This window comes from Ornithorhynchus anatinus, chromosome 9, assembly GCF_004115215.2.
Source record: "Ornithorhynchus anatinus isolate Pmale09 chromosome 9, mOrnAna1.pri.v4, whole genome shotgun sequence".
NCBI classification, from domain to species: Eukaryota; Metazoa; Chordata; class Mammalia; order Monotremata; family Ornithorhynchidae; genus Ornithorhynchus; species Ornithorhynchus anatinus.
Genome location: NC_041736.1, coordinates 19,613,256 through 19,638,306, shown reverse-complemented (window position 1 = coordinate 19,638,306; position 25,051 = coordinate 19,613,256). Strand labels below are relative to the sequence as shown.

General features: G+C 40.9%; 1 protein-coding gene across 1 annotated transcript in view; it reads right to left on the bottom strand.

Annotated features, from left to right (window-relative positions):
- Positions 1-19,641, bottom strand: part of MTX2 (metaxin 2) — a 55,872-nt gene extending 36,231 nt beyond the window's left edge. Inside the window, exon 1 of the mRNA XM_001515158.5 lies at positions 19,465-19,641. Within this exon, the coding sequence (XP_001515208.2) occupies positions 19,465-19,504 (40 nt within the window). The 5' untranslated portion in view covers positions 19,505-19,641. The remainder of the gene's footprint in view (positions 1-19,464) is intronic.
- Positions 19,642-25,051: the final 5,410 nt, after the last annotated feature.

The following is a 25,051-nucleotide window of genomic DNA, read 5'->3' as shown; positions in this document are numbered from 1 at the left end:
GGCAAGCTTGACATTGTCCCTTTGCCACCTCCTTTTGCAGCCAGATTTAGTAACATTTTAGTTCTGCTAACCACACTTAAAAGAAATTTCATCCAGTTAGCTGGTTACGTGAGGCAGCAGTGAATTAGTTAATGTATTGTGGATTAATTTTTTTTAATGGCTATAATGTAAGACGTTCAAACGGCTAACTTGAAAAATTTCATTTCTAATTACAACCATAACAAAAATGATGTTCGTAAAAATGTAAATTAAGTGACACTCTGAGGAACTACAATGTTTTCTGAGCAGTCATGAACACTTCAAAATGTATTTTAATTGGCAAATCATTATCATTAAGGTAACCTTTGTGGCACAACAGCATATTCTGATTTGGTTCATATCATATAACTGATTTCTTTATGGGATGATGCATGAACATAAAAGTATTTTAAAGAGTTGCTGTAAATATCATCCCTGAACCAGAAACGATTTATTTGAATCTTTTCACCTTCAAAATGCAAGGAAAAATGCACCTGTTTCATTAACAACTTAATATACATAACCTTTTTCTGTTGCAAAGAAGAATCATCAACTTTAGCTTTTTCGAAAGTTACTACAGAAAACTTAAACTCTCAAATTTGTTTTAAAATTGAAAACATATTCAGTAACTACTTTATTTCAATTAACATACAAAATGGCAACTAATCACAACCAAGTGTCAATAAAAAAGTGACTTCTTTTATGATCCTGCCATCCTTACACCCAATCATGCCCTTAAGTAAAAATTCTAGTAAACTAAGAATTTTTAAATTACTTTTGAAGCCCACGGGGTCAAAATTTACAGTTTTAAAGAATCTGAAATACTAATTGCAAAACGTTAAAATATCAACTATTTTAAAGTACATGCAAAAATACTTGATATTCCAATGTTGGCAATGTGGAATTAAATCAGTTTTCTTCATACAGAAAGTGTCAAATTATTTCCAGATCGGAATCCTCAATAAAGACAGTGGACTCAACAAAAAAATATATTTTTAAATCATATATAATTTTTATACATATCAACTGACTGTAAATAAGCATGCATTAGCTACACAGAAACTCCCAAACCTTTTTTTAAAATTTAAGACAAAGGTAAAATTACATCTCCTTTCATGTAGGGGGCAGAGCTGAAGTACTTAGACATTAATTATCTCATTTTAATATCAGAGCTTCCCAATAAGCTAGGAAGGCAGGTATCATTACTGCCAATTTGAAGACCAGAGAGGTTGCAAGCTGCCACCAGCAGGCCAGTGACAGAGCTGGGAGAGCACTCCTGACTCTCAAGACTTTTGTTCTTTCCACTAGACCATAGTGCCTAGTGAAGGAAGAGGAAGTCAAAAATTTCTCAAATTCATATTGATAATCCACAGGGAGGCCATTGAGAAGAGTACTTTAAATCAATATGCATCCATAGGTGACTGTCGTTGTTAAAGTGCATGTTTCAACAATGATCTTCGTATGAAGTTGTTCAAATAAAAACTTATAAAATAACCAATCAATTGTATTTCCTGAACGCTTATTGTGTATAGAGCACTATACTAAGCACTTGGGAGAGTTCAACATAGTTGGCAGACAAGTTCCATCCCCAGAATGAGCTTACAAAATATTCCCATTCCAGAAACACTGTAAATTTGCATAACAACATTATAGTATGTTAACAGGAATATCCACCTGCTTTATGATAAAAATTGAAATGTGATACCCAACAGCTGAAAAAGCTCAGTAGGTGAGTCAAAAGCTTTACACTCCCCTCTGGCTTCATTCATGCCCAGAGACCCTCAAGCAGGAATCTGCTTGCATGCCTTAACTTCAAGGATTGTTTCAACCTAAAAATGTATCAAATTCCTGTGAGTCACTCTTCATGGAAGTCCAAGATCTCTAATCCCTCAATTTAAATATCAACCTTCCAAAAACATTACACAATTTTGTCTTAAGAATCAAAGAAAAACTTATATCTGACAACTAGCAAAATAAACTATTTTTTAAAAGTTCCTTTCATCTAAAAATCTCAAAATGGTCCTGTTGTTACCAGTGAGTAGAAAGCAAACTACTCACCTTTAGGAAAGTCTGAATTACTTTGCTTCAGGTGAATAGTCTACTCAGAAAGTCAGAAAGGTAAGGGTATCCCATCTTCATTTTGGAGATGTAAAAAAATTATAACCAGGAGTCAAAATAGGGATTACACAGATTATTTTTTTTTACTTTCACGTAGAGTATGTCTCAGGAATACTTGTTATGTACTTGTTCATTCATTTATTTAGTTGTATTGATTGAGCGTTTACTTTGTTCTTCTCCCTGGTCCTACCAGAGACATATCCCAGGTTACAAACATCTCCAGGAATCAACCAATATTGTTTGAATGCTTTATCTTGGGTTACAATCACTCCAAGAACACAGCCCGAGTTGTTGAATGCCTCAACCCACTGATTGACCCAACTGGCCTTCATGGTCCAGCAAACCACAGCAGGTAAGACAAATCTCTTCCCGTTCCTTTTCCTCTTAGGCTTAGGGCAATCAACAATGAATAAATCTTAATTGGGAGACATTCCATCATTCCATTTATATATGTATGATGTGGCTGTCCATTTAGCTGCATCTCATTCAGATGAATCATTGTCCGTTTAGGACCTCTCTAAACTTCAACAAGCCAAGATCTGAAACAGATGAGGTAGTTATGATTTTTCCACCACCAGTTCAACTCTTGGGATTAATCTGAGTTAATTTTCAATTCAGTTGAAGAAAACCCTAATGGAGAGAGGAATTCAAAGGCGCTCAGGTGTTCAGAGGTGCTATAAGGTATAACCGCAGTTCAACCGAAGTCAGACAGATTCCTCACTAAAGTGGAAAAACCACTACCACAGTCAGCAGAACAGGGCTCTTCATTCATACTACAACTCCTCATTTATTTACTGCTGTGATGTTATTCTCTGAATTAGTTTAATACAAAGACTAGGTAGTCTTGTGACATTTACTATTAAACTATGTAGCACACAAAGACTGTCAGGTCATTATGTGACGTGTGTGAGGGGACATGTCTGCTGATTCTGTAATATTGTTGTCTCCCAAGTACTTAGTACAGTGTTCTGCACACAGTAAGCACACAATACATACCTTTGATTGACTGATAGTGGGATTTCAAATTACTTTCCCAGAAGTTCTGTAATGATTCCTAATTTAAAACACAAGTCTACTGAGCAAAACATACTGCACAATATAACCACTTTTACAAGGCCCATGATCTTGTTATATTGAATGATGTGCCTCTATTTGTAAATAATTTACAGCAGCCTATCGCCCACATTAGATTGTAAGGTCCTTGAGGGCCTTGAAGTGTACTCTGCTTATAGTACTGCTCCCAAGCGCTTAGTACTGCATCCAGTAGGCATTCAATAAATACCCATTTATTGATATATGGGTATTCCTTGTTTAGATCAATGGATTATACTTGAGTGGGTTTGTATGTGTGTGCATGTACTATATATATTTCTTTGAAACACCCAAACATATTTGGAGTATTTCCTCTTAAGTACAAAAAAATCATAGCCATTGTAAAAATGTATGTGTTAGCCTAATGGCTCAGTGGATAAGTCATGATATTGCTTAAATGAATTTATGGCTTATAAAAGGTGCTGATGCAAGCACCCAGGAGAGTATAACCCTTCATCCACAAAACACATAAAATAAGCAAAAGCATTTCACATTTACCCAAACTGGCCCATCACTGAGGTTGTAAGGGAAAAACATTCTTCTTCTAAAATTTAGTGTTTTGACTTCATATGTATGTGCCTAAATGCATGTCATAACTACTGAAGTAACATAATTACCACTCATAATTGGTTTCAGGAAATAGTGTAAAGTGCATTAGTGCATTCCCAAGATCCCCCAAATTGACTGAAAAATATGAATGTATTATAATGAGTCATAACACAATAGCCATGATCAAAGAGCAATAGAAATATGTACCAATAAGTTTTTTTTAAATGCATACGTATCTAAATACTTAATTTACAGGTATCTTACCTCTTAGCAGCTTGTGCTAAAGCACTAGAGATCTATTATCTATCTAGTAGTAGTAATGGTTGTTGTTAAGATAAACTTGGTGATAATTATAAGGTAAATATATTAGATATTAAAAGTAAACAGTGCTGTCACAAACACCAAAAGAGCATTCTAACAGTAGACTGTTGTGCTTGCTCATACAAACATTGAGGGAGCTCTCTGTGTGTAATGTGTGTGTATAATGTCATTCTTCATTTGAAAGTGAGTCAAAAAAATGTGTACGACATCCTTCACACTTGTGTTTTTTAGAAGCCAGTATATTGCCCATTCCACAGGTTTAAGTGAAAATAACACTCTTTCCTGCTGGACCATGAGGGTGTACTGAGGTTCTACAAGGTCCAGAGCGTATACCTGGGGACTGGGGGTAGAGGGCATGATCCTGTTTCCCCACAAGTTTTAAAATGTATAAATTATACCTGGGCCTATAAATGTCAGCAAGTGATTTTCTACAAAATTTATATACAACTATACATCTGTAAATCTGAACACTATTTAAGATGCTTATACTACGCCATCTGTTTTGATTACAGAAAGACAAGAAAAAAGGTCTCACCAACCACACAGGGTCAAATATATTCCATTCAGAAACAACAAACAGCATGGAAACCCTATGATCTGAAAACATCTTAATTTCAAAGTTGTGATAATCTAGTCCAGCAAGGCAAGGTAAAGGCCAAAGAGAGAGGTACCCTCCATGGAAGGGGTTTTTTCTTTTTTTTTTAAAGCACTACATTTTTAATGTACAGCATGACTCCTGGCTTATGAGTGTAGGTGAAGACATAATTTGTAGAATAATAGGCACTAATATTACACGCTGCTTCAGTTCTGTCATATTTCCAATCCATCAAGTTGATTAATGCTATAATAACTCCACACAAACTTATCATTTGTGCACTAATGAAGTCAAATCCAGTTTATCCTTAGGCAACTAGATTCCATTGGCCTATAGATGTCAGCTCTTCAGTTAACCAGAGTTACTTGAATGGCACCATATAAGAGGGCCAAGAAGCATATAACATATCTCCAATCTGGACTTTTTTTTTCCCCACACCACATCAACGAAGAGGTAATATTCTGAATCTCTAGCTCCCAGCATAAAATAAAATCACACCTATGCTTAACTTAGGAATAAGCAGGGGCTTTTTACAAAATTATTTCTACTTCACCATCCTCTAGGAGGCTTTCCAATTAATATATATATTTCCTCCCAGTTTATACCCCCCAACTGCCACTTCAGCACTCTGCATTGCCCAGGCACTTAAAGTACATCCAATCGCTTGTGGCATTTATGTATATATTTTACATATCCTATGTTACTTAAGTACTAACTCATGCACATATCCACTATGTCTCCCTTCCATCTGTAATCTATTTTTGGGTCTGTCTCACCCGCTAGAATGTAAGCTCCTTAAGGGAATGGATCATGTCCTCTAACTTTACTGTACTCTCTCGAGCGCTCAGTATAGTGCTCTGCACGCAGAAGGTTCTTGATAAGTACTAATGACCTCCAAACCCCAGGAAAGAAGAAAATGAATGATGGGGTGGTTCACCTCTAACACCATGTTGTCAGGGTCAAAGAAAACAATCAAAGCTTTTAAAGTCTAACTTGCAACAATTGCAAAAAGTTTCATTTAGTGCTGATTTTAAAATATTTCAAATGCAATATTAGGGAGGTTACCAATTACTTTGTCTACTACAGTAAAGTTCCAAAAGTCAGTTTGATTTATAAGTTACAGGAATACCTCTTCTGAAAATCATCCAAAATTTAATTCAGAGAATTTACATGCACGTTATTTAAGAATTCCCACGCAGGCAATCATCTTTCAGGTTAGAAAGGCTGCCTTTTTTATGGAATCCTACCACGGTGGCTGGTAGTCACAGCATGGCAACGTCAGTGTTTTGCAATACCATCATATATGCAATGCAATTTTATCTGCACTGCTGCTGCTACAAGCCAGGGCGGGGCAAGAAATCCCAGCAGCCTGCCAAAAGGGATCACCACAGATGATGGCTCCATTTCTGCAAGAGAAGTTGACCCCTTTTCAGGCTCAGTCAGTTTTATTAAACTGCCTTGGTCCCACTCGGCATGGAGTTCGGCACCAAAATTTTCAGATGACCTAGTAAAGGTTTTGCACAGGCTCTGACCATCTAGACTGTAAGATCCTTGTGGAGAGAGGCTATGTCTATTTACTGTTCTATTGTACTCTCCCCAATGCTTAGTACAGTGCTCTGCACACAGTAAGTGCATGATAAATATGACTGACTGACTGACCAGTCTGCCATGAGACATAAAAACTTAAAGGGCTGGATCCAGGTGGGCTCAAAAAGAGATGCCCCATTCTGCTCTATGCATCACATAGCAGATTGGAAGCAAGACTTAGAAAAGGGATGGACAAAATGGACACAAATATGGTTTGATTCTCATTTACCTTCATTGGAAATAAAGGCTTAGCAAAAGTACACCCAATGTTCAGACCAGTGTTCACTAAGCCCCTTTAAATTGCCGCCATGGCCCCTGGAAAATTTAGCTTTTAAATAAATATTGGGTTCAGAGAAACCATACTCTTAAATTCTCAAAACCAGATCTCTTGAAACTGAGAGAATCTGAGCCTGGTTAAATTGGGTGCCAAACATCCAGCCCATATCAAACTCAGCTGTGTTGGGTTATGGGCCATGCTATAGTTATCAGTTGCTCCTTTCATCTCCCAAGCATCCAGTTGCCCTCGGATAACCGGGAAATGAAGACAGCTCTGTGGATGCTGTTTCTAACCATATTCCACTTGGTAGTGTACCTATGGCCTAATCTGTATATTTAAAGGTTCACTGTGGAATATTATGTTATGATTTTAGATATTCAAGACTAATTCCCAATTAATGCTCCGAGATAGCACTTACTTTGGAAATGAGTTTGTAACTTTTCCATTAAAAGTAATTGATAGGTACAGTGTTGTATAGCTAGTAATTATGAGACCTGGACATTAGCCAATTCACTCTAGTTATGAAAGTAGAAATCAATTTCAAATTGGTATTCAGAGGTCAATTTCATAAAACTGACCAAGTACTATAGGTTAACAAGGGTCAAAATACAAATTCATGATGTCAACAACTCAAGGTTCAGAATGAAATGAAGGCCAATTAAAGAGAAAGCATCTGCCAATATTGAATAAGTACACAAGAGTGTGTCATTTCCTCCAAAGTTCATTTTTAGACTGAATATTATTCATTCAGAAAGTGATTTACCATCATTCATCAATCTAAGAAAAATAAGGGCCAGCAGGCCCGTATTACTCAAGCTCAGGATCAGTGGATCAAACCATTAGAGCAGAATCTCCTGAACATGTTAATTGGATTTCTCTTGTGGCTAAAGGAACCATGAGATAACCATGCAAAATGGTTCCACTTGCCAGTATCAATCCCTGAAAACAACAAGATGATGAAGGACCCCAACCACCTCAAGTCACTTTTACTCTATTTAACCTTGGGCAAATCACTTCACCTGTCCCTGCCTCCACTTCCTCATTTTTAAATGGGGATTAAATACCTTTCTTTTTTCTTCTTAGAAGCGGAGTCCCATGTGAGACAGGGACTGTCTGACCTGATTTTTTTGTCTCTACCCCAATGCTTATTATAGAGCTTGGCACATAGTAAGCACTTAACAAATACTACAAATTATTATTCTATGGTGGGTCGGGGGAAAAGAGACTGTTTTTACTTGGTGCCAGTGCAGGGGGTGCCAGGGAGAGGGTTAGCTATGGCTTGATGCAGTGTTTGAGTCAGTCCCTGATTTTCTGCCAAAATCAACATACTAGTTTGGGGGCTCAGAAGCCTGAACTTTTGGTGTGGTCAAATTCAGCTTAGAATCCCACAGAACTGATCAGGGAACAGAGCAGTTTCTGTATGAGAAAGGATACTAAAAATGAGACTCTTGAGCCTGGAAAGAAAAATGGTTACTGGAGATATGACTGAACTCTACTAAGACTTGAAGGGTGTGGACAGGGCAAGCAACGTTATTGTTAACAAAGATCTCTTGATACCAAGTCTAGTGTGTGTGTCTGTGGTGGGGGTGAGGGGGAGGAGAACAACACATTTTAGCTTGAAAGTAGTCAATTGAAGACAAGAGGAAGCACTTCATCACGCAGCAGGTACTAAGCATATGGAATCTGTTACCAAGAGAAGTTCTGCAGGCTAAAAATAAGATACCAGTAGGTTCCAAAACGGTTTGGATTAATTCATTGATGATAGATCTGTGGTAGGTTATTAGATAATTAAAACTATGGATGTCAAAAAGTTCATCCCTAAACATGAGGAAAAATAGCAAAGAAGGCAACCATCACACTGTTCCTCCATTTCTAGTGGTTCTGCAAATCCTTTTCCTGTCTCTAGAAGGAAGCTGGAGATGCCACCAGAGGTTTCAACTCTACACCACAATTGTGCCATAACCTCCTCTCCGAATGTATCCCAGCTCCAAAGATAACTTTCAGTTATAGATGGATGTGCCATTATGGAAGGATTAAACTGCTTACATAACTCAGCCCCAAATAACCAGGTTTCTAAAATTTTAAAATTTATAAAAATGTATTTAAAAATCTGCATAATACAGTCCCTGCACAACAGCATCACTCAAACACTGCTGGACAGAACCAGAGCCCCTCATACTTTGTAAACATATAAACATAATGTAACTTTCATTGTGAAGACACTGTTTGGCATGTTTGCAATTTATATTCTGACTTTTACAGATCATATAAAACGTTTGTGCTAGGGTTTCTTGGCTTGTGTTCAGCAGAAAGGTTAGAGTGCTAGCATCTTGACCAGGGAACAAGTCACTTTGTTATTCGGTATTTCCCAAGTGCTTAATGTACAGTGTGCATCATCAAGTGGGTGCATGTTTAATAAATGCTATTATTACTAAAACCCAGAGTAAATATTTTTGTTTTACAAAGAGTAAGGTTAAAAAATAAAGAAAAGCACCTCCAACCAATGAAGGTGAACATCACTTCCGGACATTTACTCAGAGAAATAATGTAATTCCAACAATCTGGCCACAGCATTCCTGAGAACTTGAAACAATTTCCACATTTTGGAAAAATATATAAACCAATTGGGCCACTGTTGGAGATTCACCAGAACTGAGTCCTAGCAATGGCTCTAGACATTTTTAAACCTGCAGATTAAATTTACATCAAATGGTTGTGTCATAAGGGACACTAAAGGTAAATACTGGGGACTTTCTTTACCCCATGTGAGATTTTACATCGAATACCAAAGTCAAAATATCTGGAAGGGAACATTGTGGTAAAGTGACACATTAACAATTTTTTTATGGTATTTGTTAAGCGCTTACTACGTGCCAGGCACTGTTGTAAATGCTAAAGTAGACACAAACTAATTAGATTGGGCTCAATCCGTATCCCATGTGGGGTTTACAGTCTTAATCCCATTTTAAAGATGAGTAACTGAGGCTCAGAGTAGTTAAATTACTTGTCCAAGGTCACACGGCAAACAAGTGGCAGAACTGGGATTAGAATCCAGGTCCTTCTGACTCCCAGGCCTGTGTCTTATCCATTAGGGTACACTGCTTCTCGTTACAAGAAATCAGTCTCCTCAAATATCATCCTTCCTTTTATTACAGTTGAGTTGAGTAGATTTACAAGCAACAAAGGAACAATCAAATGTCTACAGACAAAATGGCAGTGCTTCATTATAACTTTTATATAAAACTGAAAGAAGGCCATTACCATGAATGTTATCCTTGGAGTCTAAAGTCATTGTTTGAGAACATATTATTTCAGTTAATTCTTACTTTTAAACTCCAAGATTAGCTTTCCCTTTTAAAGATTATGCTAATGAGTTTGCTGTTACCTAGCAGAGAGTATTATTGATGAAAGGATAGCTATTTGTATATAATTTCAATAAAATATATGAATGCAATCATAGTAAGGTATTGTGGGTAAGAAAATAGCATGCTCATGAAATTAGGGTCCAGATTTTTAAGGTCTTGCTTTTGATTTCTCATCTGGAACCTACATGTCAATTTCTTTACATGGAGAAACCATCAATAGCCTATTTCAAAGAGGTTTCAAGAAAATGAATTTAAAAATACAATGTCGTGATAGGAGGGGGAGGAGTATCGGAGTTTTTTTCCAGTCTGACAGGTACTGAGTGTCAAAAGTTAGTCATCAGGTAAGGGAGGAGGAGGGAAGAGGGAGGTGAAGTAAACAAAGGATAATTTGAGTGGAACAAAACATAAAAAAGGGGCAATAGGAGACAAGGCCAGCATGTTCAATGAGGCTAAATGATAGCACAGTATGAAGGCAATGTTCGGGCACCTACAATTGATCAGGCCTAGATTTGACCAGTGTGGCTTTTTAACACTAGCTCTTTGCTCACTTAATTTAGCTTTTGTCCACCATGACCTCCACCATTTTTGCTCTGTTCAACACCCTCTTAGAATAAAAACCTATTACCCTCTGTTTAATAGCATGTGGATTTTACTCTCTGAACTATAGTGGGGGGGGGGGGGGGGAAATGGGCTAAGCAATCCAATCATTCATTCATTCATTCAATAGTATTTATTGAGCGCTTACTATGTGCAGAGCACTGTACTAAGCGCTTGGGATGAACAAGTCGGCAACAGATAGAGACAGTCCCTGCCGTTTGACGGGCTTACAGTCTAATCGGGGGAGACGGACAGACCAATCATAAAAGGCAAGTTCCGTTCAAGTTCCCTTCTATTAGCCAATTCTGAATTTCCAACTAGCAAGTGTGATGAGCAAAAATTAAAAGTGTTGGGTAGTAGTGAATAATCAACCCAACACTTCCCCTTGCTAAAAACAGGCAGCTTCTGTGGACCTAAAAAAGAGGCGTAAAAAGAAAAGATGTGAAATGGATTTTTTTCCTGTTACTTTTACAAAGATGCTACTCAGCTTCCAATAACACAAAACACCACTGATAGCATTCAGGGCTGATTCAGGAGTGTCCAGAGGTAGGAATAGCTACACTACCCTCCAAAACCCTGATTTCCCATTGAGACACAGAGCAGGGAGGAAGCACACAATCCTGTTTCCCAACCAGTGAGTCTCCCCAACCAGGAGAAGAAATACTTTGGTCACTTAGTAGACAAACCAGATTATAGTCTAAGTTAATTGATGGGAGAAATCATTTTCATAGATATAATGTATTACTTATAACTCAAGACCCAGAAATAACTATTTTTGTCCTGCAAAAGAACTAATACTGCACAGTCTGAAAAGGAGAGGGGTCAGTTCAGTGCCAGATAATTGAAGAATCATTTAGCCAACAAGACTCGAAAAAAAAAAACGAATCCATAGAATTTTGTGATCCAATCTTTATGTTTAATCCCCGGTGTAATTCTTATGAATCTCAACTCAGAGGCACAGCTCTGAGAGGAGGCCTGCATGTAAAAATTTAAAACTTGTAGATTGGATAAAAACAAATCTGTCAATGCAACATCCACTGGGAAGTTGTGAATCAGGACTGCACTGAAAGTCCTTTTTCTTCTAAAAGATACTTAAAAAGAGAAAATATGTAATCAGCAGGAAAATGTAGCTAAGTGTATAAGCACAATGAAATACATTTTATGGTTTCTATTTTGCAAATGCAGTTACTGTTAATGGAAATTGTCATGACAAAATGATTGTTTTTATGAAAAGATTCCTCTTTATTACTAACCAATCAAATTTCATTTTTATTACCGGTGTAAAAAAGTCCACCACCATTATTCATTTCTACAGCACACGAAAATAAGAAAAGAGAGTTTGCAAGACTAGAGTAGAGAATCATTTAAAAAGCAATAAAAAATTAAAGCACACATTTCTCTTACTGGCATAGCAATAATTCTCTACTATAAACAAATGTGTTTGGATGTATTTTGTTGCATCTTGCCTTTGAATGAAGACTCTGTATTTCAATCTTTTCAAAATATTCAGTCCCTTTGATAACTTTGTCAAGAAAGAAAAGTTCATAAGCTTTTAAAAAGTTTAGGAGTTGGTGATGTTTTCTTCCAATTTTTAATCTTCCCATCTTGAAACAATTGGTATGCAATCATGTGAGAGCTTTTGCTAGCATCTAATCCTCAGGGAAGTCAAAAAAAAAAAAAGGGACAAATCTTGGCTGTTGGCCTGGACACACCAGAAACCACTCCAAGTTCAGGGAAGATACTCTTAAAAAAAATTCCATAACTACAGAGAGAATGAAATGTCAGTCAGCTATGCAGATCAGAAACTCACACTGTGGTTTGGCTATTGACTAAGGCCAGATAATTTGCTATTTTCAACATCAATATTTAGCAAAGTCTAACAGCTCTTCTTCCTCTTATTTTGGGCCTCCTCAGCCTACTGCCAAGACTTCCATGGCCTGGGAACTCATATCCTAAATGGCAAAGTCTCTGCCAATTACAATTCTCAGCAATCCTCATACACTGAAGGGGCTATCATGTATGTGAAAGATGATATTACAAACTGGGTCCATCTTGACCCAAAGGAAAAATAACGATACCCTAGGTTTGACTTGGCTCAGGCCAAGGCAAAGGCCTAGCACTGCAACTGTGCTTTAGCTGGGAACGCTGAGCAACTGTGAGAGGCCTATGCAGTACAGCTTGCTTTTCATTATACTGAATGCACACCAAAGCATCACCGGGCTGCCAGCCTTTTCCTTCATTTTACTACTAGTCTGTTTCCTTAGCCCAAAATGCCTAATGCCATGGTAATCGAGAACTTCTCTGCTGCCTGAAAGCGTCACTGTTTCTTTCTCTTTCACTCTGTCTCTTCTCTAATAATTATGAAAAACTGAGTATGGAGATTTAAATGGGGATTAAATACTTCTCTCTCAGGAGAGCAAATGGGATGAGAACTGTATCTGATTATCCTGTATCTACTACCCCAGTGCTTAGTACAGCACTGAGCAATAGCAGGAACTTAAATACCACAATTCTCATCATTATTAGGGAGGATAGGGAGACTACCACCACTGTGTATGCTTCAATCAATCAGTTGTATTTATTGAGCACTTACTATGTGCAGAGCACTGTATAAAGCACTTGGGAGAGTACAACAGAATTAGCGGACAAGTTCCCTGCCCTTATTGAGCTAACGGTCTAGAGGGGGAGACAGACATTCACAGCATGTACAGCGAGAAAAAGTGGAAAGGAAAAGAGGAGAGAGGATTATTTTAAGCTCACAGTAAAGGAGGGAAAAATAGAATGGGAAGGGAGGGGGAAAGTAGGAAGGGAAGGGGAGTCAGTGTGGCCTAGTGGAAAGTGTGGTCCTAAGAGTCAGAGGACCTGGGTTTCAATCCCAGCTTCGCGTCTGCTGGATGACCTTTGGCAAGTTGCTTAACTTCTCCGGGCCTCAGTTACCTCATCTGTAAAATGTAGATTTAGACTATAAGCCCCATGTGGGATATGAACTGTAACCGATCTGATGATCTTGTTTCTACCCCAGACAGTGTCTGGCATATCTTGTCTTGTTTTATGCTGTTGAGTCATCTCCGACCCATAGCGACGCCATGAACCCGTCTCTCCCAGAATGCCCCATCTCCATCTGCAATCGTTCTGGTAGTATATCTATAGTAAGCACTTAAATATAAAAAAGGAACATTGGCATTTCATGTTTTACCCACAACCACTGGACAAAAGGCACTGATTGATTAAAGTCTGAGTAGAGGGCAGATATTAACTATATTTTAAAGGATGGCAAAATAGCCCAGAGAGATTCAAAGATATGCTGTGAATACTGCATGGTGATAGACAATATTGAGAAACAGAACCCAGGGTACCCAGGATTCTGTTCCAGGAATTAGTGTTGATGACAAGAGCAGTTTTGATAGAGTGATGAGGATGAAAACTGTCTACAGGGTCCTAGAAACCAGTGACAGAGAGTAAGTGGAATGGAAGCAGAGGGTGCATAGGAAGATGAAGAGTAGGACAACAGCTGCTTTATAATTTCATAAAATGTACTGGTATACCAAAAAAGGAGACCCACATTTCAATTTTTTCAATGATCGTGTCTATTTACATCCTGAGTTCCACCTTCTTTTCAACAAAATGCCACAAGATTAGGAAACTGCAAACTTAGCACCAAACAAAAATTAAGTATTTCAGTTCACAAGGATGCCCTACAGAATAATGTAAAATATTAATCAGCTGCAGCAAGGGACCCCAGCTAGTCCCTATTTCCAGTGAGGTGAGAAGCTGCTCAATGCCAGTGACACTGGGACTTCCTATCAACCTCTGCTCCAGCCCAGGAAGGGTGAAGAGACACCAGCAGCAAGAAAAGTATTTAAAGGATTATCATTATTTTTCCTTTTGAAAGTTCTAAATTTGCCAGATGAAAGTTATCTAGACTATTTTTTCAAGACTCTTTTTAACTGCTTTCCAAAAAAAATGCAAAGAGGAACTAGCAATCATTCATGGCATTTCCCTGCAAAAACTTAGCAAAAGTTTCAGAAAGCTACATTACAAAGAACGTAACTGACCTTTGCTTTCAAGACCCAGATCTCCATGGGACTGAATTCTATAGTATCAGCTAATAACCCACAATACTTCAGCTTTGCCATACGGTTTAAAATATGAAGGCCATTTTTGGTTCGGGAGTAAAACTTAGCTTTATCCTTCTTCTTGGACCTTCCTTTTCAATTCAACTGTTCTTCTGAAGACAACAGAATATCCAAAAATAGATGTAAGATGCTGTGGCCTTTAGCCATTAATGAATGAAATACACTCCTATAAATTTGTCTCATAAGAGGATAGAGTTTAAAAAAATTTTTTGTCCCTTTACCTCGTACTAAAATGGCATTTTTAAATGACTTTATATCACAGTGAGATTCTACAAAAATAGGGAGGCAGAAATAATGCATCCAATTTCAAGATCCCTAATTCTTGGATTTGACTTGAAAAAGTACTTCAGGAGATTATCTAATCCACATCCAACCTCTATTCAGGCACAAAACAAATCCTGCCTGTTCTTTGCTTAAAGATATCTAAAGATGGAGACACCATCATTTCCCTTGATGACTTATTTGAATGTCCTAGAATTCAAATAATCAAGAAATTTTTATGTCCAATACAAACATATACTACTTTCATATAAGCCTATTCTCTCGGCAAACATTGAAATTGTTTCTTTCTCTATTGTAGTTCAACTTCCCAACCATCCATTTAAAATGGGACTTGATCTGGTTGGTTATACATTTTTATCTTATTTGGAAACACAGAAGTTAGGTGTGGGGAGGGGACAAAAAAAAAACTAAAAGCTTTTGCCTTTTAGACTAATCTGCCCCAGTTTTCCCTTTCTGTTTAAGAGAACCACAGTTCTCCTCTTTTGTCTAATTTTGGATACCATTTGTGTTTCATGCTAGTTTCTTCTCTTTGCCAGCCTTCACTTTTCAAATTTTGTTTTTACATAATTATGCTACTTCCTTGTACTCTTCAATAGTGATCAGGTGAAATGTCCGCTTTTTGTGTTGTCATTTGCCCTTTATGCTCCTCAAATTAGTTTAACCAACTTTGTACTTAACTATTTTTCGGGTTATGGTTTATTTCTAAACTTGCTGTCCTTTTGATGACCAGCTTTTCTGGTCTTGTTGACATTTGGATTTTCCTTCCACATCCTTCATTCACAGACCCCTATGCCTGTTGAAATTTGCTTTCTTGCTATGTTCTTTTCTCTTTCCTAGGACACTGATGCTGCTGTTTAAAAACACACACACACACACACCTGCTCTAGGAAACCTTTCCTAAATCATCTCACCTCCCCAGCTCCTAACGGGCAGGGAATGTAGCTACCAACTTTGTTGTGTTGTACTCTCCCAAGCACTTAGCACATTGTTCTGCCACACAGTAAGCACACAATAAATGATTGATTCTGTGTCACTTATGTCCACACCTCCTAAGCACTTAAGTACACTCCCTACCCAGCACTATTTTTAATAGTATTTAAGTGTTTACTATGTGCCAGGCACTGTATTAAGCACTGGGGTAGATAGAAGCTAATCAGGTTGGACACAGTCGATATCCCACATGGAGCTCAAAATCTTAATTCCCAATTTACAGATGAGGTAACTGAGGCACAGAGAAGTTAAGTGACTTGCCCAAAGTCACAAAGCAGACAAGTGGTGTAGCTGGGATTTTACACAGATCCTCTGACTTCCAGGCCTGAGCTCCTTCCACTAGGTCACGCTGCTCACAATGTATGCTGCTTCTTACGTACCTATACTTACATTCCGTTGCTACAACTTATTTTAGCGTTTCTTCCACTATATTGTAAACTCCTTGCAAGGAGCAGTGGTAACTACTTATTCTATTGTATTCTCCCAATACTTAGTTAAGTGCTCTGCATAAGGTAAGCAAGCAAATGTCATTGATTGTTATAATTCCATTCAAATTATTCATCAACTTTAAATCAACTAATCATACCCTGCTAATGAAGATAAAAATGTTGGTATTTGTTAAGCGCTTACTATGTGCAAAGCACTGTTCTGGGCGCTGGTGGATACAAGGAGATCAAGTTGTCCCATGTGGGGCTCACAGTTTTAATCCCCATTTTACAGATGAGGTAACTGAGGCACAGAGAAGTTAAGTGACTTGCCCAAAGTCACACAGCTGGCAAGCGGCAGAGCCGGGATTCGAACCAATGAACTCTGACTCCCAAGCCCCAGCTCCTTCCACTGTGCCACACTACTTCTCTAAGATCAAGAATGTTATCTGTCCTCTATTATCTCCCCTCCTTAAAAACCTCCAGTGGTTGCCTATCAACCTCCACAGGAAACAAAAACTTCTCACTCTGGGCTTTAAGGCTCTCCATCACCTTGCCCCCTACCTCTCCTCCCTTCTCTCTTTCTACTGCCCGCTCCGCTCCTCTGCCTCTCACCTCCTCACCATCCCCCGTTCTCGCCTATCCCGCCATCGACCCCCGGCCCACGTCCTCCCGCTGTCCTGGAACGCCCTCCCTCCTCACCTCCGCCAAACTAACTCTCTTCCCCTCTTCAAAGCCCTGCTGAGAGCTCACCTCTTCCAAGAGGCCTTCCCAGACTGAGCTACCCCTTTTCCCTCTGCTCCCTCCCACCTTCACGCCAGACTACTTATTTTGTTTTCTTGTTTGTCTCCTCCTTTTAGACTGTGAACCCATTGTTGGGCAGGGATGGTCTCTCTCTCTCTTACCAAACTGTCCATTCCAAGCGCTCAGTACAGTGCTCTGCACACAGTAAGCGCTCGATAAATACGATTGAATGAATCACATTGTCCTACATGGGGCTCACAGTCCTCATCCCCATTTTACAGCTTGGCTCAGGGGAAAGACTCCTGGCTTTGGAGTCAGAGGACATGGGTTCAAATGCCAGCTCTGTCGCCTGTCAGCTGTGTGACTGTGGGCAAGTCACTTAACTTCTCTGTGCCTCAGTGACCTCATCTGCAAAATGGGGATTAAGACTGTGAGCCCCACATGACAACCTGATCACCCTGTATTCCCTCCCAGCATCTAGAACAGTGTTTTGCACATAGTAAGCATTTAACAAATACCATCATTATTATTTTTCAGTTGGGACAACCTAATCACCTTGTATCCCCCCTCCAGGGCCTAGAAGAGTGGTTCACACATAGTAAGCGCTTAACAAATACCATCATTATTAAGTGGCGGAGAAGGGATTAGAAGCTATGACCTTCTGTCTCCCAGGGGCGTGGTCTATTAACGAAGAAAAAGCACAGATTTGGGAGTCAGAGGACATGAGTTCTAACCCCGATTCCACCACTTGTCAGCTGTGTGACTGTGGGCAAGTCACTTCACTTCTCTGTGCATCAATTCCCTCATCTGTCAAATGGGGATGAAGACTGTGAGCCTCCACGTGGGACGACCTGATGACCCTGTATCTCCCCCAGCGCTTAGAACAGTGCTCTACACAATAGTCAGTACTAAACAAATACCTCTTTTTTTCCTCTGTGCCCTCATCTGGAAAATGGGGATGAAGACTGTGAGCTCCACGTGGGACACCCTAATGACCCTGTATCTACCCTAGTGCTTAGAACAGTGCTCTGCCCATAGGCAGCACTTAAATACCAACAGTTTTTTTTTTCCTCTGTGCCCTCATCTGGAATATAGGGATGAATACTGGGAGCCCCACGTGGGACAACCTGATGACCTTGTATCCTCCCCAGTGCTTAAAACAGTGCTTGGCACATAGAGCTTAACAAATACGAACATTTTTTTTTTTCCTCTGTGCCCTCATCTGCCAAATGGGGATGAAGACTGTGAGCCTCACGTGGGACAACCTGATGAACCTGTATCTACCCCAGCGCTTACAGCAGTGCTCTGCACATAGTAAGCGCTTAACAAATACCAACATTATGATTATTACCCCAGCGCTTAAAACAGTGCCCTGCCCATAGTACGCGCTTAACAAATACCAATTCTTTTCCTCTGTGTCCTCATCTGGAAAATGGGGATGAAGACTGGGAGCCCCGCGTGGACCAACCTGATGACCTTGTATCCTCCCGGGCGCTTAGAACAGTGCTTGGCAGAGTAAGCGCATAGCAAATATCAACATTATCATCACAATTATCACCCCAGCGCTTAGAACGGCGCTCTACCCATAGTCAGCGCTTAACAAATACCAACTTTTTTCTATTTCCTCTGTGCCCTCATCTAGAAAATGGGGATGAAGACTGGGAGCCCCACGTGGGCCAAGCTGATGACCTTGTATACTCCCCAGCGCTTAGGACAGTGCTTGGCACACAGTAAGCACTTAATACAAACTTTTATTTTAGAACAGTGCTCTGCACGTAGTAAGCGCTTAGCAAATACCAATATTTTTTTTCCTCCGTGCCCTCACCTGGAAAATGGGGATGAAGACTGGGAGCCCCACGTGGGCCAACCTGATGACCTTGTATCCTCCCCAGCACTTAGAACAGTGCTTGGCACATTGTAAGCGCTTAACAAATACAAACTTTTGTTTTCCTCTGTGCCCTCACCTGGAAAATGGGGACGAAGACTGGGAGCCCCACGTGGGCCAACCTGATGACCTTGGATCCTCCCCAGCGCTTAGAACAGTGCTTGGCACCTAGTAAGCGCTTAACAAATACCAACATTATCATCACGATTATCACCCCATTGCTTAAAACGGTGCTCTACGCCTAGTCAGCGTTGAACAAATACAAACTTTTATTTTCCTCTGTGCCCTCACCTGGAAAATGGGGATGAAGACTGGGAGCCCCACGTGAGCCAAGCTGATGACCCTGTCTCCTCCTCCCCAGCGCTTAGGACAGTGCTTGGCACCTAGTAAGCGCTGAGCAAATATTATTATTATTATCATTCCCGTGAAGGCGGCCCTCCCCTCCCCCTTCGTCCCGCCTGAGGCGCCGAGAAGGCCGCTAACCTGCTATCTGGGAGGCCAAAGCCTCGGCCACGAGGGACATGGCGGCGACCGTGGGACAGTCCTGGGGTCCGGCGGAGCAGCGCAGCGCGCAAGGTGACAGCCCCAGCGCCAACGGCCACTTCCGGCCAAGTGACAGGCCGCACGAGGAACTACTTCCGCTCCGCGGCCCCGCCTCGGCCCCTCCTCTCCCTCCGCCCCGCGACCGCTTCACCTCCACTTGCCCCTCCTCTCCCTCCGCCGCCCCCCCCTCGCGCCGCCGTTGCCATGGAGACGCGGCGGCGGGCGCGGCCGGCGGCCGTTGTTCGTCTCCCTTCGGGTGGCTCAGGGGGAAGAGGCCCGGACCGGGGAGTTGGAGGTCGCGGGTTCGAATCCCGCCTCTGCCACTTGTCAGCTGGGTGACTGGGGGGCAAGTCACTTCACTGCTCTGGGCCTCAGTGGCCTCATCTGTCGAATGGGGATGAAGACTGGAGCCTCACGTGGGACCACCCGATGACCCTGTATCTCTCCCAACGCTTAGAACAGTGCTCTGCACATAGTCAGCGCTTAACAAATACCAACCTTTTTTTTTTCCTCTGTGCCTCAGTGACCTCATCTGTCAAATGGGGATGAAGACTGGGAGCCTCACGTGGGACAACCTGATGACCCTGCATCTCGATCCCCAGCGCTTAGAACAGTGCTCTACACCTAGTGCTAAACAAATACCATTTTTTTTTCCTCTGTGTCCTCATCTGGAAAATGGGGATGGAGACTGTGAGCCTCACGTGGGACCACCCGATGACCCTGTATCTCTCCCAACGCTTAGAACAGTGCTCTGCACATAGTCAGCGCTTAACAAATACCAATACTTTTTTTCCTCTGTGCCTCAGTGATCTCATCTGTCAAATGGGGATGAAGACTGGGAGTCTCACGTGGGACCACCTGATGACCCTGTATCTCTCCCAACGCTTAGAACAGTGTTCTGCACATAGTCAGCGCTTAACAAATACCAACATTTTTTTTCCCTCTGTGCCTCAGTGCCCTCATCTGGAAAATGGGGATGGAGACTGTGAGCCTCACGTGGGACCCCCCGATGACCCTGTATCTCCCCCAGCGCTTAGAACAGTGCTCGGCACATAGTAAGCGCTTAACAAATAATAATTATAATGTTGGTATTTGTTAAGCGCTTACTATGTGCCGAGCACTGTTCTAAGCGCTGGGGTAGACACAGGGGAATCGGGTTGTCCCACGTGGGGCTCACAGTCTTAATCCCCATTTTACAGATGAGGTAACTGAGGCACCGAGAAGTGAAGTGACTTGCCCATAGTCACACAGCTGACAAGTGGCCGAGCCGGGATTTGAACCCGTGACCTCTGACTCCAAAGCCCGTGATCTTTCCACTGAGCCACGCTGCTTCTCTAATGCCAACATTATGATTATTATTATTAATCCCACCTCCGCCGCTTGTCGGCTGAGTGACACGGGGCAAGTCGCTTCACTGTTCGGTGCCTCTGTTACCTCACCTGTAAAATGGACCGCCTCGTTCATTCATTCAATAGTATTTATTGAGCGCTTATTATGGGCCGAGCACTGTACTAAGCGCTTGGGATGCCTCATCACCTTCTATCTACCCCAGCGCTTAGAACAGTGCTCGGCACATAGTAAGCGTTTAACACATACCAACATTATTATAATTAATTTTTATTAACATATACCAACATTATTATTATACGATACATTCCAGTGCAGTCGTATTGGATAAAGCAAGAGAAGCAGCGTGGCTCAGTGGGAAGAGCCCGGCCTTGGGAGTCAGAGGTCGTGGGTTCTAATCCCCCCTCCGCCGCTTGTCAGCTGGGTGACGCGGGGCAAGCCGCTTCTAAACTCGGTGCCTCCCTTACCTCACCTGTAATATGGACTGCCTTATAATAATAATAATGTTGGTATTTGTTAAGCGCTTATTATGTGCAGAGCACTATTCTAAGCGCTGGGGGAGATACAGGGCCATCAGGTTGGCCCACGTGAGGCTCACAGTCTTCATCCCCATTTGACAGATGAGATCACTGAGGCCCAGAGAAGTGAAGTGACTTGCCCACAGTCACACAGCTGACAAGTCAGGGAGTGGGGATTCAAACCCACGACCTCTGCCTTCCAAGCCCGGGCTCTTTTCACTGAGCCACGCTGCTTTCATTCAATAGTATTTATTGAGCGCTTACTATGTGCAGAGCACTGTACTAAGCGCTTGGAATGAACAAGTCGGCAACAGATAGACAGTCCCTGCCGTTTGACGGGCTTACAGTCTAATCGGGGGAGACAGACAGACAAGAACAATGGCAATAAATAGAGTCATGGGGAAGAACATCTCGTAAAAACAATGGCAACTAAATAGAATCAAGGCGATGTACATTTCATTAACAAAATAAATATTACCTTCTACTCCAGCGCTTAGAACAGTGTTCGGCCCATAGTAAGCGCTTAACACATACTGACATTATTATATTTATTATTATTAACACATGCCAACATTATTGTTATTATAGAGTACATTCCGGTGTAATCATCTTGGATAAAGCAAGAGAAGCAGCATGGCGCAGTGGAAAGAGCCCGGGCTTGGGAGTCATAGGTCATGGGTTCGAATTCTGACTCCCCCACTTGTCAGCTGTGTGACTGTGAGCCAGTCACTTAACTTCTCTGTACCTCAGTTACCTCATCTGGAAAATGGGGATTAAGACTGTGAGCCTCACTTGGGACAATCTGATTACCCTGTATCTACCCCAGCGCTTAGAACAGTGCTCAGCACATAGTAAGCACTTAACAAATAACATTATTGTTACAAAGCATGGGCCTGAGGGGGGGCCAGAAGGACCTGAGTTCATTCATTAGTATTTATTGAGCGCTTATTATGTGCAGAGCAGTACTAAGCACTTGGAACATACAGTGAGGCAAGAGATAGACTTCACTTCTCTGGGCCTCCAGGACCTCATCTGTAAAAGGGGGATGAAGACCATGAGCCCCACCTGGGAAAGGGACTGTTTCCAACGTGATTAGCTTGTATTTCTACCCCAGCATTTACAACAGTGCTTGACACCTAGTAGACACTTAACAAATGTCATTATTAATCATAATAATGATAATAGTATTTGTTAGGCACTTACCATGTGCCAAACACCATTCTAAGCACTGGGGTAGATACAAAGTAATCAGTTTGCCCCACAAGGGGCTCACAGTTTTCATCCCCATTTTCCAGATAAGGTAACTGAGGCACAGAGAAGTCAAGTGACTTGCCCAAAGTCACACAGCAGACAAGTGGCAGGGTAGGGATTAGAACCCACAACCTCTGACTCCTAAACCCGTGTTCTTTCCACTAAGCCACGCAAATGGGTAATTCTTCATTAATAAAATTATCAGTTTAGATCTAGATCCAAGTTTCCCCCAGGAAATTGAAGCCATTACTTTGAGATCTTTGCTTTGTGGGGAAAACCAAAATAGAGTGCCTAAACATTTCCCATAATATATAGAAGACACACACACACTGATATAGGCCATTAATAATTATACCTTAAACTTATAAAGCACTTATTTTTTCCAAATATTTTTTGTATTGGTTGTTTCATTTATCCCCACAACATCCCTATGGGGTAGATGAATGAATGACAAACAACAATAAAGTCAATAATCCAAGATAACATTAGTGAAATATGTAAATAAGCAGTACATTGGAGGCAAAGTCTTCAGGCTCCTCACCACCCTGTGGAAACAGTTCTTAATTACAAACCCTTGCACTATCCCCAGCATTCTGGAAGTTCTAAAGTTAGGTTTCCAGCCAGCAGTGCTCTGAAGCTACAAATAGCTTCAGATGACCTTAGTGCACCCAGTCTTAGAGGAACCATGGTTTATATGGGCTTCAGTACTTACCCTTTTACAGGGAATAGGGTTTTCCTTATGTGGTATTTCCAGATGACTAGGGTGGTTAGTCCAAATATTGGGTAGCCATGGTTTATTCCTGTTATTAAAATCCATCTATGTCTGATGACCTCCTGGTAAAGCTTTGAGATATAAGACCTGAATCCGAAGGGCCTAGATTCTAATCTCTGCCACTTTTCTGCTGCTGTATGATCATGTGCAAGTCACTTAACTTGTTTGTGCCTCAATTACTGTGATTAAGACTGTGAGCCCCATGTGGAGCTAACTAGGATTATTGCTTTCAGGAGGAAGGAACACCTAGAAAAAGGTGAGGACTATTTCATCCAGCTGTTGATGAATTTTCAGGGATCTTTCTAACTGTTAGTTGAACACCCTGCATTTTGTCACCCCTGTTTTAAAGATGAGGAAAGAGGAAGAAAGTGAAATGGTGGCTTCTTAACCATGTAAATGGTAAAGCCATATTTAGAACTGTTAGAACCCAGGTTTCTGAATTCTGGAACCTATGGATCAGGTAGTTTGAATATTAAAGACTATATGGACAGGGAATGTGTCTGCTAATTTACCTAGTACTGTATTTTCCCGAGTGCTTAGAACATTGCTCTGCACTTAGTAAACAGTCAATAAATATCATTGACTGATTAAGGATCAACATCAGAAGTTATCTGGGCTCAGTAGGATGTGTCTTCATCAGATACAGTTTAAAAACCTCAGTAAGAGACCAGCTAAAATTCTGCTCATATTGCAATCTCCACTTTGCCAACTATCTCTACTGAAGACGTTTGAATTTGGGATACTTTTGGGGACCAAGTCCGTGTCATGCAATAATTTCATTGGTCAATGTTTCCCGAGGGAAAGGCAAGAGCCACAGGAATTCTTGTAGAGATACCCTGTATCGGGGATATAGGGCAAGAGAGGGAATCAGAAATGAGAGGTAGGAAGAAAAAGAGCAGTAGAGCTACTGCTAGCAATCTGGCAATTTATAGTCCCACTTCTGGGTTTTGAAGGGGACTGATTCCAATGATGGGGGGGAGGGATTAAGGATTAGGGTGGCTTGTCAGTACTTTATTTCTGCTCCTTAAACTTCTCCCTCTCCTCTAGTTCCAGGCTGGATGACTTTTCCCTCACCAGAAGCTCCTGAAAATTGGAGCCCCCTATGACTGCATACTTCATCTGTCTATAGAAATAATAGAAAAATTAATAATAAATTAATGTTAACAATAACCACATTTGGAGAATTTGTTAGGTACTTACTATTTGCCAAGTGAAGCACTAATCTCTGGGGTACATGTGCTATCAGCAGATTGGACACAGACTCTGTTCCACATGGGGCTCACAGTCTGAGAGGAAGAAAAGTCAGTGGTATTTATTGAGCATCTACTGGGTACACAGCACTTTACTAAGTGTTTGTGAAAGTAGAATCCAATATTGTAGGTAGATAGGACCCTTGCCCAAAAGGAACTTACAGAATAGCAGGAGAAAGGCAGATATTAATATAAATTACAGATAGGGGAAATGGCAGAGTTTAAGGATATGTACATAAACAGGAATGTGTCTACCAACTCTGTTATACTGTACTCTCCCAAGTGCTTAGTGCAGTGCCCTGTACATAGTAAGTGCTCAATAAATACCATTGGTAAGTGCTATGATGCTGAGCGTGAGGTGACTATCAAGTGCTTAAAGGGTACAGATG